The 16,242-nt window shown below is 38.7% G+C and overlaps 1 protein-coding gene across 1 annotated transcript in view; it reads left to right on the top strand.

Annotated features, from left to right (window-relative positions):
• PRKAR2A (protein kinase cAMP-dependent type II regulatory subunit alpha) overlaps window positions 1-16,242 on the top strand; it is a 60,969-nt gene that overhangs the window by 18,688 nt on the left and 26,039 nt on the right. The window contains exon 2 of the mRNA XM_071550362.1: window positions 5,798-5,833. Coding sequence (XP_071406463.1) covers window positions 5,798-5,833 — 36 coding nt within the window. The remainder of the gene's footprint in view (window positions 1-5,797; window positions 5,834-16,242) is intronic.

The following is a 16,242-nucleotide window of genomic DNA, read 5'->3' as shown; positions in this document are numbered from 1 at the left end:
AGCAGAGAGGAAAACAGTGTTTAGTGTAATTTTTGTTACTGTTTTCCAGCTTAATAGATGTAAAAGTCTCTTACAGAATATCAAAATGTGTGTGTGTGTGTGTGTGCGCACAGACAATCAGGGACCGTGGTTTCCATTTTTGTGCCTTTTTTTTTAAATGTTCCACGTTCCCTCTGCAAACTCATTTCTTCCCTAGTGTTCCCTGACCTTTTGTCTCCCTCCAAATATCTGGCACGCTTCAGCTGACACCATCAGGGTCTCTCCTGCCTGTCTCTAACCAGGCTTTGAGTTTCCATGCTCTTCTGGTGGGGGGTGGGCAGGCAGAAGAGTAGAAGGAAAAAATAAAAACATGGTACCTGTAAAACTCTGGTCTGTTTTTGTGAAAGAAACCTTGACATGGACTGTTGGGTTCCAGAACTGCCTCTGAAAAAATCATAGTAGTTTGTAGCCCCAGTCATGCTCCCACCTCATCAAGCAGAGATGTGGAAGGGGTAGTGGAATCTGCCAGTGTCCAGCAAGGATATCCTGAAGGAAATCGTGGATGCAGAGCTGTTATATTGGTGATATTCAGAGGGAACTCCATTATTTTACTGACTTGTTGGAGGGAAAGGTTGAGATTGGTACTTACTAAAGTATGATTGCATATCTGATGATGAAGGTCTTGCTTCTGTTATAGAATTACTTTTTAATTGCCAGAATTCCTCAAAAGTTGGTAGTTGAATCTCTAAGTTGTGTGAGAGTTGTTATGGTTCCCATCTATGTGAGCCCATTAACATCTTGGTGTGTAGAGAAACAGTTTGACAGCTGGAGTCTGGCACTTCCTTATCGTAACTTGATATAACATTCCATAGAGACAGTCACGCCTCAGATTTATACTCCTCTCTGCTTCTGGTATTTCAGCTTTAATGGTTTATTGTGTCAACTCACTTGTTGTTTGGATAATCTTAATTGACTCGTCATATTCGAACAGTTTACGTTCTGCTTCTCTTTTTGTTTCTCTCTGCATAAGATGATTTTGTGCCATGGTTTGATGGGAAAGTACTCTGAAAATCAGTGATTTCACTACTTTGTTTTAATAGAGCTGATATTTTGTGCCTATGCCCTTTGTGAGTACTATCCTACTGAGTTTATGCCACTTACTGTAAGCTTTGCTCCATCCTTCATCAGGAAACTTGAAAAAGGTTGAGTTGATTAGAGTTACACAAAAGATCTGTATTAAATATTTGTGTGGACAATAACTTAACTTAGTCTGTGCTATAAATTGTATCCAGTATCAGAAATCTGAGCATGTGGGGATTTTTTTTTACCCCAGCTGTAATTAGGAATTGTTCATAGGTCCTAGCAAAAAGCAGAGTGCTTGTGGAGGAAGAGAGTAAGTTTTCAAGGTATCCAGTACAGGGCAGTAACATCTAATACTGGAACGTCATGCCTGGAATGTCAGTCACTCGTTTGTCCCTGAATTTTTTTCCTGTGACCTTGAACTGATCTTTTGAGTTTTATTTGTCCTTTCTGTACGAATTTAATGTTCTTAGGACATGTAAGAAGGGGGACAGCAATAGCTGGGAGAATGATGGTTGTACTTCTGTTCATTTCAGGCTTGTGAGTGGTGTAGAGGGACAGCAGCTTTCCAGTTGTGGGAGTAGTGTACGTTTGAAAAGCCTGATGGTGTTTCTTCTAGTCACTTTTCAGAGTCACTGACAGAGAGGGGAGCCCACACACTGCAGGAAAACCCTGATTTTAGGTATGATTGTAAAGAATGATATTTGACTTAAATACTTTAATTGTTGGTTTGGTTTGAGAGCTGGAATGAAAAAAAAAGTTAATAGCTGTGTCCATTTTGCACTTAGGAGACTGAGTTTTACATCTGTCTATAACCATAGTCAGAATTCTTGTAAGTTAAGCACAGTGAGCCAAAATCCAGCATTGGGTATTTCAAAGTAAATCTCAATGCCAAAGCAAACTGAAAAATACTTTTTTGTTTTGTCACTTTCGGAAAGGATTTTCTAAAAACTTTAAAAATCCCAGTCTGATTCTGAATTTTACATTCCTAATATTCCAAGTGAGAGAACCCAGTGGAATGGAGCCACTACCGAGTGGCAGTAATGGCTGGGTGGCAGCACCACTGTTTGATCCAAGGTACATTTGTGAATTTAAGTAATGGAAGGTACTGTACTGATTTATTTATGTAAATTATTCAAATATTTTAATTAAATAAATGTAATGACATGCCTTGGCTTTGAGGAAGAAAGGTTCTTCAATCTGAAACAGCCTGTTAAGTGTTTCTACCTCGTGCTTAGTTCAGGCTGTGCCTCAGGACAGTGTGGAGATCCCAGACATGTTCAGCAGAGATTTCTCATTTTCCATGAGCAGTGAGTAGGATCACTGTCCTGAGTCAGTTCTGGCAAAACTGTGGAATGCACAGCTTGATTTGCCTTTCCACTGCCAAAGTCACTTGCCTTTAGCTGCCAGGGAGGAAATTGGGCCGTTTTGCACTCTTCTGGTACAATGGTTTAATTTAATTCAGTTTTTGTTGTGTTTACCCAATTACTGTGTCGTGGTTCCCATGAGCCAAGTAAAAGCAGGAACTGTGCCAAAGGTATGAGACACTTTGAACTTGGATATTGCTGCACCTGAGGTTTTGACATAATGGAGAGATTGCAATGCAATCATCTCACAGCAAAATCTTTTAATCTCATTATGGTCTCTGCAATTAACGTATAATAACATTCATGTTGTTACCAAAGACATGGCCCATTGTTCAACCTGAGCCGTGCCCCGTTGGTGTGCGGGGGGGAAGTTCAGTTCCAGTTCCAACTGGAGGTACAAAACTGAAATGTTTCCCATTTCAAAGCAGCAGTTCCATCTTGTTTTTGTGGATCCCAGGTCTGCTGGGTGGGACCAGGTTGGGGTGCTGCATTCACAGGGTTCTTGGCATGGTGTGGGCAGAGGCTGCTCTGGTGGCTGTGCTGGTGTGAGAGGTGGTTCCTGGTGTGTCCATCTCTGTTGCTTTAAATTAAATGCCCTCTAGAGCTCAGTCTAAGGGATAGGCTGTGTTAACTGTAAGTGTGTTATTAACTGTCCATGTATTATTCCCTTCTGCCCCATGTAGTTTTTTGGAATCTGTCCACAGACTAACAACAAACACAAGGATGCCACGAGAGTGGCTGCAGTGACTGTGCAATGCTGAAAACAGTCATAAGCAAAGAGAGCTTTTCATTGGTAAGCCAGAAGGAAACAAACTCTTAATCTAGTAGGAAATGTCAGATTTTATCTCTTTAGCAGAAAGAGTCATCTTCTGACAACATATAAAAGTGAACCTGGAATTTTATACATGTTAAAACTGTCACTGGTGTAAGAAATGCAAACTATTATTTTAATCTTAAAAGCTTTGTGGAGGCAGAATAATAGTGCTCTCTTAACTGTCCTTAAAAGGTTATGTGTTTTTCTCATTTTTAACACTGGAAAACTTGATGCAGTTTTGATGGCACTGAACTCTGCTATGGGATAAAATAATCAAGGTTCTAAAAGAAGACATAGTCTTTGAAAAGTGGATTTTTTTCCTATGGTACACAAAGTACGTCAGAGTTTTCTGTAGTATATTAATTCTTCTCAAAGATGCTAAAATGTTATTCTTAACCATGAGTAAGAAACGGGAATGGAAGTCATAAAGTGGATAAGAAAGTCTGCACGTGCAAGGTAGAGCCTGAAACAATGTATTTGCTCAGTAACAGAGTTGATTAGCTCTGAATCCATAAATGAGAACTGGTTAAACATTTACTTGAAACTGTTACGACCTTGATGTGGTGCTTGTACAGCAACCTTAGCAAATCATGGTTTGAATTTAGTATTTCTCTTGTAAGGAGTCCCTTGGCAGTAGAAACTGAACTAAGTGGCTCCAATCCTCTTGTTCTTCAATACCTGAAAACTGGCAGGCATTTGGCTCTGTCTCTTGACAAAAGGAGTGAGTTTTCCTGTTTTTGAGGTTCAAATTGCCAACTTTGAGCAGTTACTCTGTTAAACCAGCTTGCTAAACTAGAGATGAGGCTGAATGTACCATTGCAGGACAAATTCATGTCCAGAGCAATTTTGTGTCACCACCACAGACAGACCCACGTGGAAAAGTTAAGAACAGGGCAGAATGTATGAGCACTTTCTGTTCAGGGAGTTGCAAAAGTTTGTTTAGTAAACCTGAATGGATCTGTGCTCTCAGTGCCTGACTCCCCTGAAGGTGAGATGAAGTTCTCACATCCCTGGTGTCCTGTGGCAAGTGAGATTTGTGCTGCCCTTATTTGCAGGAAGGGTTGCTGCTGTCAAAAATTGCTTAGAGCTTTGAAGATAAAGTTGCTTGATTTCTCAGGTTTATTATTCAGTGTTTTTGAACCTTTTCAAGCTTGATGTACGAAAAACTGCGTCAGGGTTATTTTTATAGGGGTGGTGTCATGTTATAAAAGTTTAGATCTAGATCTAAATTGTAAAATTCAGAATAATCTTGCTTTTAATCTTGAGCTTCTTGTGAAGCTGAGTATTGTCTCCTTGATGATAGATTTGGCTGAAAACCCTAATTGTTGCCCCCTCACTACCTCCCAACCTCTTCTGATGTCCTTCATCATTACTAAAGAATGCACAGTAATAATTTTGATCTTATTTTTCTCAGTTATGTATTTTCATATGCAGGGTGGTTCTAAGTGCTCCAAAGAAGTTCTTGTGTATTTGCTAAGAATTGTTCTTCATATTCTGGTGGTGCCAAGATACTGAAAATCTTGTAACTTCTAATAAATTATGGGGTTATTAAGATTTTAGTAGCATGTGTTTAATAAATCTGACTCTGTGATTCATGTGCTTTGATGGGGTATAAAGGCTCATCTAATTCTTAAATGTGTGAAGAATGGAGTAGAAATTCATTGGCTTTATCAGAAAAAATAGAATTGTCCATCAAAGGAAGAGAAGTGGGAAAGCATGAAGGACTCAGAACAAAATGACTTGGGTTAGTCTGGTTGGTGACGGAGAGCAGAGTGCTTTGGGCTTGTTCTGGGTGAAGCTTTACAGGTCGATTGGATTTTGTGTTGAGACTGAAGTGACTCACAAAGGCTGTGACTTGGTTACAGTGAAAGGAGAAAAAGTGCTGTTTGCTGAAGGTTGGCTTGATGCCAAAGTTATGTGAACAGTGAAAGTCAAGAATTTCATCCCAAACTAAAGTTTAAGTACCTTGAATAGAAAACAGCAGGAACAAAGGAGCAAGGAAGCAATGGATGCTCCATCTCAGAATTTTTCAATAGAAGACAGCCCTGATCAGGGATAGATGGCTGGAGCTGTTACGGGAGCAGTGCCTTGGCTCTTGCAGAGCTTGTGCACTGTGGGAGGAGAGAAGGGATTAGCAATAAGTTCCTTTGGCTTTTGATCCATCCTAAGTAGGCACAGCCAACCTGAGTGCTGGAATGTTGTGCAGTAATCCTGAGTAAAATAGGCTGGGAACTGGTGTTAGTTAAAATTGGGTAACCTCTGTAAATGTATATTTTTTTTAGAATTATGTAAAAAAGAACTCCAAAACTGCTTACTGTCCATCTTAGCATGTAATATGAAGTTTACATGCTTCATGTTCCTTCAGGAACATGAATTTTAATTATAATAAACACTTACTGGCTGGCAAGTAAATGGATGAAAGCTTTATACTGAAGTGTGGGTTTTTTTAATGAGGTTTGTATGGGATTTGTGTAGTCAGAATAATTACAACTATTTGAGATGATGACTTTGTAATAATAAACACAAATGTGTAATTTTTTTTTTTTTTCTTTTCCAGCTCCAGTTGTTAACCGATACAACAGAAGAGTATCAGGTATGGCTTCTTTTTAAGAGTATAAAGTTTCTGAAGTAGTTTTTAATGTGTATTTGACTAAAGGAATTGCATTAAAAACAACCTTATTCTTGTCACTGCCTTATTTCTCATAATTCGTGCCGTATTTTTATTTGAAATAATAAGAGTTACTTGTTAATTTACTATAGACACCAGTGGGTAACACGCTGAGAGTAGTTTAGAAAACAGTTCTGTGGATGATCACAGGCTCTTGAAGAAACTTCAGCAGTAGCAACAATTCTGGTCAGAAAAACCTCCCAGAAGTCTTGTACAGCATAGCCAGATTTTGCCATAATTATTTTGTAGTAAAATGAAAAAGTGGTAGCTTTTTTCAGCTGCAGCACATCCCCTAATCTTCTGTGTTGCTAAGAATTTTATCTCTGGGTAGAAACAGAAATATGTGTGTGGGTGCCCTCTTTTTTCCTTGTTTTAGCCCTTTGTTTTTGCAACTGATACTTAAAGTTGTGGAATTAGTGGCTGTTCACTTGTTCTAGAGACACAGATTATACTCTTTTATTTGTTTTCTATCTCAACCAGTATTAAATGCTTTAATGAGAAGGTGTTATACCCAAAAAATTCTTTTAGAAGTTGTTTTTGAAGAGCATCAAAATATTGTGTGTAAATGAGAAAGTCAGGAATTATTTTTTCATTTGAGGTGCAGTGTGAATTGCTTTGTATAGGTTACTTTTTATCTTCAAATATTTAACATTTAGCTGATCCAGAAGGTTATTGTGGTTCTGATTTGAAAACTGTCTTTACAACAATGCCAATGTATTTTGTGAAACTGAAAACTCTGGTTTCCAGTTCAGGTCTGCTCAGTTTGTGATCTGTACATGATCTGACATGTTCTTTGGTATGTTAATGATGATGGGGCATTGTTGATTATATATATATAGACTATATAAATAAATGTGAGATAAATATGTCTTTATGTGCAAATTGTCCTTGTGCAGTTCAGTTGCTTTGCTACTGTTTGCTCGAGACACTGACTGTGTATTTGTGCCACTACAAATAGGTAACTGACTGTAATGGAAATTTCATAACTCAAAAACTGACTGTGCTGGTAGTTTTGATGAGTTATTACATGAGAAATTTAGGCAGGACAAAACTGAATCTTGAATAATGGAGTTTGATACTCTGATAGTAAATATTGCAAGTCATGTGTTGTGGAGTATCTTAATCTGGAGAGGTGCAAGACGTTTTAATTTCTCTCCTAATTAAACAAATCCATCCTGGAATCTGCTGATGGAGTAAAATCATACAAATGAGAAGTGAATACATCTCAGATTTAAATTTAAATAAGGTCCAAATTGTTCCCAAAGTTTAAAAATCAAGCTTTAATCAGAAGCCATTTGTAATATTTTTGACTTTTCAGTGCTGAAATGTAATGTTGGTGCTCACATAGTACTGAGCTGCTCTTAGTTAAAAAACATGTGTAGTCATTTAAGATTAATGTGAACAACTAAACAGCAAATGTGAAATTGAATTGCTAACTTGTGCAATTAGATTAAGGGGGACTGTTTAGTTGCTTAATAATGCTGCTGCTTCAGAAAGAGCCAGAATAACTCAGAGTTTACAGTCCATGTTAGAATTGTCATGGAGACAAACAGTAATAGAATATGTATATATTACTACTGTGTGTTAAATACTTTTCACAATAATAAAAAACCCTCTCCAGTTTCTCTCTACACTGCACAGGTCACGATCAGCGTGGGATTTGTTAAAATGCAAAGGCAATGCAAACACATCCATGGTGTGCAGAGATGCTTTTTGCCTTCTCTTGGCAGGAGCAGCAGAGAAACCTTCTGGTTTGGGGTGGGGGGATTGTTTGGTGGCTTTTTTTGCATTCCATCCCTGCTGTGTCTGTCAAGGAGTTACCCAGCCAGGAATGGGACTGGCAGGGCTCTGCTGGGGCGCTGCACTCAGCTCCTGCCAGCACAGCAACCACATCTTGCAATCCCTTGCATAGAAGGAGGGACTCATTTGCTGGTTTTGGTGCTCTCAGTTTGGTTTGATTTCCTTGTTAGATGCATTAGATTTTAAGCAACTTTTAATTCTGCAATTAATAAAAGTAACGCAAAGAGTAAAATAATAACAAAAAGATAGTTCTTGCCTTTATAAACCAACAAATAACAGCAAATACCAAACCACCATTGCCTTACAGATTACCCAGCACAGTATCTAAATGTTTCTGGTTTTAACTAAGTAGAGCAGAACAAACCACAGAGAAGAGAAGCTGGCACATAATTATTTTTGTAATTACATTTAGTGTATTTTTTTCTGGTTGTCTATTCAGAGCAGTTTTTTGCTGGTCCGTGTTGACCCTTGTCAGTCCAACCAGCTGTTTTCATGTTTGTGAGGGGAGTGAAGAGCAGGGTTAAGGTGCTTGCTGCTGTCAAGATTTACATGCACAAAATTGTAGATTTACAGAGAAGAATTAAAAACCATAGAACATATCAAAGAAAATACTTAAAATCTGGCTGCCTAGGGAATTAGGACATTGTTCTCATTTTTCACTAGGTCAAAAATGAAAGGAAAATATAATTTTAATTAAAGGAAAAGTTGATAAAGTAATTGTCTACATTATCCATACAGTTTAGGACAGGCTAATAGTTGTCCTGATAAACTATTCAACCAGAGATGTGTTCTTGGAGACTAACAATTGTTTATTATGCCCTTGTACATATAGCAGTTACAGAATCTCTTTTAAATTGCTTTATTAATGTCCTCAGTATTAAATTTGGAGTGTTTATTACTGGTCGATTGTGATTGGCTTCCTACAGATAACAGGATTATCATGATTCCCTTGGTGCAGTAATGCAAATTATAGGGATACATAAACCCATAGAATAAACCTGCTGTAATGATTGCTAAATTTTCATTTAGGTGTTTATGTTTAGTTATGAAACATCTAAATTGTTCTGGAAAATACTGCCAGTATTGTAGATATTTGGCTGTCATTCTGTAAGACTTACTCAAAATGTGAGTTTGCTCTTGGTTAGAAATTTTATTTTTGCACTTTTTGAAAACCTTGAGCAAATTAGATTATCTCCAGCTTATGCAGTACCTCAGTAAAATACTTCAAGAAATCCAGACTTAAGAAAACTGCTTGAAAAATGGTCATCTATTAGAAAGGTGAAGCTGACCTTGTACAATAAACAGACTTTGTCTATATACTTTTTGTCCAAAAGAAGAATTAATTTTATTTCTACAGTTCTCAAATCATTGACCAGAAGTGATGGTACTGCTTTTATATCCTATAAGTGATAGTAGCACATCCGCAGATACTGCTTCTTCTTTCTTACCCTGTAGTTCTGAGAATGTGAGGGTTAATTCTGCTCAGTTGTGCTCCCCATTTCTTTAACATTTGCTGCAGTTTCATCCACAGGCTGAGATGCTCCTGAGGGGGAGGGATGGTGGTGTCTTCCCTGCCATTAAATTCTGCCAAAGGCTTTGGCAGCTGCCAAGGCTCTGCAGGGAATCCTGTTTGCTCCTTGGCCAGAGAAATATGGCTTTTTGTGTTGGCCAGAGGTTCAGCCAGCAAAGCAGGGATCCATGGATGGGATAGAGAGAAACCCCATGGACTGTGCAGGAGGGACATCCTGGAAAAGGAGGGCTTATCTAATCGTGTGCATGGAATTATTTATAGACATGCAGAGTGGTAAAGTAGTGTTCTCATGAAGAGAAACAGCCTTTTCCAGGGAATACTAGGAGGGAGAAGGAGAAATGAGAGCTGGATGTTGCCCTAGAAGTCAATCTAGTGAGCAGCTGGCTCGTGTGTGGCATATTGGCCATGGGACATGTCGAGGTCCATGGTGTGCACACAAACCCAGCTCTGATTTGTGTATCAGCTGGTGCCTGATTTGGTTTAAACAATCCTGTTTGCAAAATCATAAGCTGTCTCTATGTAGGAACTAAAAAGGAAAAAACCCACCTCTCTAATCTGAAAACCTCCTATCTATGGGGTGCCACAGACTGTGGTGCCACAGGCAATTTCAGTGCTGATTCCCCAGCAGAGCAGACGTCTTGCTGCTGCTTTAAGTAAATTAACAGTGTCTGAGCCTTCTGCCAATGTAGCCTGTGCTCCAGGGCTTTGCTCCATCTGCCCAGGCTTGGATTGGATGGCCTAAAACCCATATAGATTCCTTCCTCCCAAGAATTTGTACTTGCTTCATTACATTCCATGATCTCTCTTCACGCATACGGGCTCCTGACAAACTTAATTTTGTTAGTGGCTTCATTTTCTGTAATGAGAGAGACTGCAGAGCACACCAGAGAGTATCTCAGCCTTTGGTTAGTGACTGCAAGGTGCAGGGAGGTGGGAGGAATCAGTGATACTTCCTTTCTCAAGTAATAATTTCAAAGCTATTACAAAACTAGAGGAAGGGAGCGTGGATAATTGTCCCACTGTAACAACTGGTATGTAACATGGAGGAGAATTTTGCTCTTGGCAGGATATGAATGGAGGTGAATTGTGTTTTTGGAATGAAGAGTGTGACACCCACTACAGTCTCACTTGTGCATAGTTTCTCTTTTAGTTTTAGCATGTTTCAGAAAAGTGAAGTTTTCTGCTAGATTTCTGTATTGCCTTTTCTAGACACCTTTGATTCATTCCACACAACACCCACTCTCCAGCAGACTTGCTGATTTCTTCTTGGGATAGGAAAAATCTGACAAAATATGACACCCATACCATACACATGTAACAGAAGGTTTTAATGTTTTTTCTCTAATTATTTCTGTTTATCTGAGTGACTTGGTATAATATATTTCTCTTGGATATGTTTGTACTCCCTCCTGAGTGTTCCTTTGTCCTCAGTGGGTTAGGAATAAGATTACAGTTTTTACACTCAACAACTATAAGCAGAATAATTGACCTGCATAATCTAGGGAAGCAATATGTGATAGTTATAGCCTTAATATTTTTATACCAGCAAAGTAACATGAGTGTCAGGATCTGTGCCTGTTTTCATGTTAATGTAAAAAGTAATCAAGTGAGCAAGACTTGCCTGAGTTAGTCCCTTTGGAAGGGCAGCTTTCAGTGGGGACTCACTGAAGTGAGGAGGATCAAATCTGCTGTTCTGGGGTTGGGTGCTGAGCCCTCCCCTTAGGTAGGATGGATGAATAAAGGGTTTATGTGTAGAGGATAAATTTTGAATGTTGCTGAATCCTGGTTTGCTGTGTCCAGCAAACATCAGCATTGCATGGAACTCTGGCAGTTCCCACTGTCAGTGTCCCCAGCACATGCTGGTTTCGGAATCAGTGTTTGTGATGTCTCTCTCTTATCTCTAGCAATCTGATATGACAGTGTGGTTTGGTGGTGTGGAGGTTTGTTTTGGTTTGTCTCCTATTTGAGTAATTTTGTATTTTGAATAATGTGCAAATTGATGTTCCCTGACAGTTTTTGGCTTTTTCTTTCTCCATAACATAAACTTCCTTAAGAAGCCTCTGTGACTGTTGGTCCTTCCAATTTGCTGATTCTTGTCTGTTTTGTCAATGGTGGGGACTCCTTACCTTGAACTTTTCGTTAGTCTGGCTCCTGCCAAACGTGAACAATCATCTCATTGAGTACGTCTGTCTTTAATGTCTGGTATCTCTCTGAGCTTTCTAGTGAGAGACTTCATTTTCTTCACACCCTGGCAGGCTGAGATGTCACAATATGATAATATTACACATAGTAAAGTCTTTTTAGCAGCTTTTAGCCTTTAAAAATAAGAGCTTTAACAAAAACCATTTTCTATTAAAGCTTTTATGTTAATTATTCCCAAGCAGCATGTTAGTATGTGGTAAAGAATACTGTCTTGGGATCCTGTTAACTCAGGATATCTGAGTTGTAGCTTTGAGGCAAGAGGCAGCACTTCTCTTGGGTGGCTGTTTTCAGTACTATCTACGACTTCAGGGATAAAATCTTATCACCTGAAATCATCAGGGGAGCAAGACTGAGTGGTGACTTTCACTGTGCTGTTTTCTTTGCTTATATTTACCAGACTATCTGACTATCAGAGGATGAGTTGAAAATCATGATCTGGTTTCTTCTCTTGTAGCTATTTAATGAATTTCTATATTGATTATTCACCACCTTACAAAATTGATGACATAATAACTTCCACTGAAAGCTTCAGGCAGGTGATAATTGATAAAGACTTGAGTTCAAAAATTCATATTTTTACAAATGGCACAAACAGTTTTCCTGTATCAACAACGTGATGTTTCTATGATTTTTTTGCTAGCCCTAATGATTGCAAAACTGGTATCATAACTGGAGTGAAAATAATTCATTTTGGAAAATGTTGATATGAGCAAAAGCCAAGCGTGTGGGATGACAGATGAAAGTGGTGATAAATTGTGTGGGTGCTCTCCTGTAGGAAAGTGTCTGAATCATTATTCATTAAACAAAAAAAGCTTGTTTTCTCTGTTTGCAATATTGGGACTTATTTAAAAATTCCTGGCGTGTGATTGACATCCAGTTAATAATGAAAAGCTTATTTTTGGAAATTAACAGTCGTGACTTCACAATTACTTGGATTTCATAGTGTTGTGAATAATTCTGCTTGTAATTTTGATAGGGTTTTTTTTCCTGACATAAGGAGAAATACAACACAGTGAGCATCCTTGTTTAAAACTTAAGTCAGTGCAATGCCTGGTCAGACAAAATCTGATCCTGTCTACTCAATGAACTAAGTGCCACAGTGGAGTAGAATTCATTCACTTTTTGCATCTTTAATTTATTCTTTCTATATAATTGTTCATGCTTAGAGTGTTACATAACAATGAAAAGTTGTTCATCTGATGTCAAATGTTTTAACTGAGATTAGTCCTTATTAATCAGAACCAAAAGTATAGCTATGCACATTTTTAAGCAATTAAGGCAGTATGGACCAGTTTTCCAGAAGTATTCAGGTGGCAAAAGGTGCAAGTGATTAACTTCCATTAATTGTTTTACATTAAAGATCTTTAAAAAGCCTACATAGATGCTGGTCTGTATCTTTAGTACATAAACACTTTTGAAAATATGAGTCTTCAGCTGATTGTTTAAATAAAATTTAATTCACTCACTTTTTGATAGGTTGGAATTTAATTTTCTTCTTTTGTGTGATGAAAAAGAGAATTGATTTTTTTTTTTAAATTTTTGATCTGAACTTGAGCTATTTTTCCACAATTAAAGCCCAAATAAATGTATTCCAACACGGTTTGTTGTGCACAAGAGACTGAAAGCAAACACACCAGAGGAAATCTCAAAATGCCTGTCATGATTCAGGCTAAAAAAGGGAATTTTATACCTAGTGCAACACATGTATCTTTAGAGTGACTCTGGGAGTTAGATGTGATTTGTGTTTTTCTTGTAAATATATAAGGCATCACCTTATCCCTTTTTTAATGAAAAGTTTTATACACAGCCATGGATGTTGTTATGCTCTTATACTGACTAATAACTCCTGCAAGTTTAGGTTGTTGTATCTTCAAATTAAATGTGAAATGGGTTGAATAGTCCATATAGAATAGAAAAGTTTGAACAGACCTGATTTAAGTATGAAAGGGTATCCCATGTATTTTCAGAAGCTCCACTCAGTCATTTTTAGTACCAGCACACCTTGATGAGCCTGTGCATACTCCAAATAATGGAAAGCTTTACTGGAATACTGAAAAACCCACTGCAGGGAATATGATGGCAATATGAAAACTCACTACAGGAAATACTAAAGCAATCTCAGAAACTGCTGTGAACATTTTTATAGTGCTCTCCTTGAAAGAGAGACTTAAATCAGGGCTTGACTTTGGAAGTGGCTTGTGCTTGTCTGCCTGAAGCACTTACGTGGTTTGGGTCAGTGTGCCGGAATATTTGTGTTTCCCACATCTCCAAAATCTGGGAGAGGAAGGAGCGTGTAAACTCACTAATGTTCTCTAATAGAAAAACATAAAATGAAGTGGTCAGAAATGAAGCACACAAGCTCCAGTGATGAAGTTCTGCCCAATATTAGTCTTTTGCCAGAACAACTTAACCGTCTATTTCCTGTGAAGGAAATCCGTTTGTTCCGTGAGCCACTGAAGTCCAGAGTTGGCTCATCCTGGACATGAGTTGGACCAAATGAAAGAGTTACCCCTTCCCCATGGCTGGCACTCTCCAGGGCATGGGAGTTGCTCAGCAATCACACAGGAATGGGGGGAGTTGCTGGGGTTTTCTTCAAGGGGTTTTTCTTCCCACATTGCCTGCTTTGCCTGTGTGCCAGGAAAGGACAGAGTTGTTTCCAAGCACAGGGAATTGGGGGCTCCCACATCATTCCTCTGCACACAATCCTTTCGTGTCAAAGCCATTCTGATTTTGTATTGTTCCCTCTTGCTACAGGTAAATAGATGCTACTTGTTCTCTTGGGGGTAATGGGATTTTTAATACATTTGGATGTTCTCTAGAAATCTTTAAAAATCATATGTAAGTTGCTGAACCATTAATTTAAGAAATGCCTTCTAACACTTTGACATCCTTCAGTTCTGTGTTATGATGGATGTGAGAAATGTGAGTAATTTTCATTGCTGAATGCAATTGTAGGGCTCTGCTCTGGCACAGAAGTGCATCAGTGGATTTACCCAAGATGCTGAAGGTTATCTTAAAATATTATGTGCCTTACTGCAGGTTTAGCAATTCACACAGCAGAACTCCAAGTATAAAACCAAACAATGCCTTGGTCTGGAAAGTGAACGAGAATTTCTTATTTCTAGACTGGAAAAACACTTTTTTGTTCTATTCCTCAGCTAGATTATCTCTTCTATATACTGTTTGCAACTAAAAGCCTGTAAGACATGTACCTTTTTTGGGGGGGAAGTGTATATTTTGAGCCATTTCTTGGAACTTGTGCTGTTTTGATGCAAACTGAATGTAAAATGAACATTCTTCATGCTGTTTTTAACTGAGAGAAAGTATCACTGTGTTTTTCAGGCACATAAACATTCCTGGTGCTTAATTTCTGGTTTTATCTGCCTTGCTTGCGTAACACAGTTGGAAATGTGTTATGAGTTATGTGATGGGCTCAACCAGAAGATCATTAAAGCAGAAGGCTTCCTTCTACAATTGTGAATCTGGGTGCTCTGAAATAGTAGTAGCATCATGTTTTCCAGGAGACCTTTTTTATGGGTGACTATCTCATCGGTAAGGCTCTCTTAGAAGGCTTGAACAAGGTCAGCAACATGTTTATCCATTGCAGTCTTCTGATTTCTTAACTTGCAAGAATAAAGTTTGCTTCCTATGAATTTCCCAGGCTTCACCACATGGAATAATATATAACTCTGAAATACCCTGCTGCTGTTTTGAGATTTCTGTTTAAATGTAGTAAAGGGAATTGGAAACAGAAGTAGCACATTATAAATTATTGTTTTAAGGTGAAAGGATGATATTTTGGGTTTGTCTTGGTTTGAGATAAGCAACTGCCAACCCCCCCAAGCACAGAGAGAAAAGCCTCCCTCCTAACACCAGGGAAAGGGAGGAAAAGAGAGGGGAAAGAAAAAAAAAACCACTTCAAACCGCATTTATACTAAATCTACATATATTTTTCACAGAAAGAAAGAGACAATTAGAAGAGAGTACAAATATACACTCACACAAGTCTGCAACAACAAGTTCCCCACCTCAACTTCATAACGAACACACAAATTCTACTGTCCTAACTACACATTACTTAAGAAGAAGCTTATTCCCCAGGGAGACAAACCCAAGCAGAAAGGAGAGACCCAGAACAACACATTTTACTTTCCTGAGGTACCCTGTGAGCCAGTGGTGGGCCTGGTCCTCTCCATCCCCCCTGGGACAGCATCGTGAGTCCTCCCAAGAGGAGGGCTGAGAAGTGACTGCCTTAACCACTCCCACACTGGTTCCTACTGCCCTGGAGATGATGTCATAATGTGGTATGGAATACAAAATTACTGGCTAGAAGAGGTCAGCTGTTAGCTCAGCCCAGCTCAAGTCAGCTGACACCTTCGGCCTAGTCCAGACTTCAGAGCCCAAATCTAGGCCCACCTAGGTGAACCCATAACAGGGTTTGATTGTCACCATGTCAGAGCTGTGAACTTCCTTACCCACATGGAAAACTTTCTTATTTTTAGTTAGTGCTCTACCATGATGGATTATGTTTTATGTTTTAATTTTCATGCAGACTCACCTCTTGCTGCAAGGCCCAGAGCACACCACTGTCCGATGGGATGTTGGGCTCTTGTGCATTAAGACATAGAAACCCAAAGTTCAGGACCTCTAGTTGTGGTTTAGCAGGTGATTCTGTGCAATCAGGTGATATTGTCCCTTGGCTCCTCCAGCTGTACAGGGGAGATGCTACTTGCAGAGTGCTGTATTTTGTCACCAGAGTGCTTCTATCATAAGTAGTGGAAATTGTAGGTTTTCAAATTAT

This window comes from Pithys albifrons, chromosome 3 (assembly GCF_047495875.1).
Source record: "Pithys albifrons albifrons isolate INPA30051 chromosome 3, PitAlb_v1, whole genome shotgun sequence".
Classification (NCBI taxonomy): Eukaryota; Metazoa; Chordata; class Aves; order Passeriformes; family Thamnophilidae; genus Pithys; species Pithys albifrons.
This window is presented reverse-complemented; position numbering and strand designations above follow the sequence as displayed.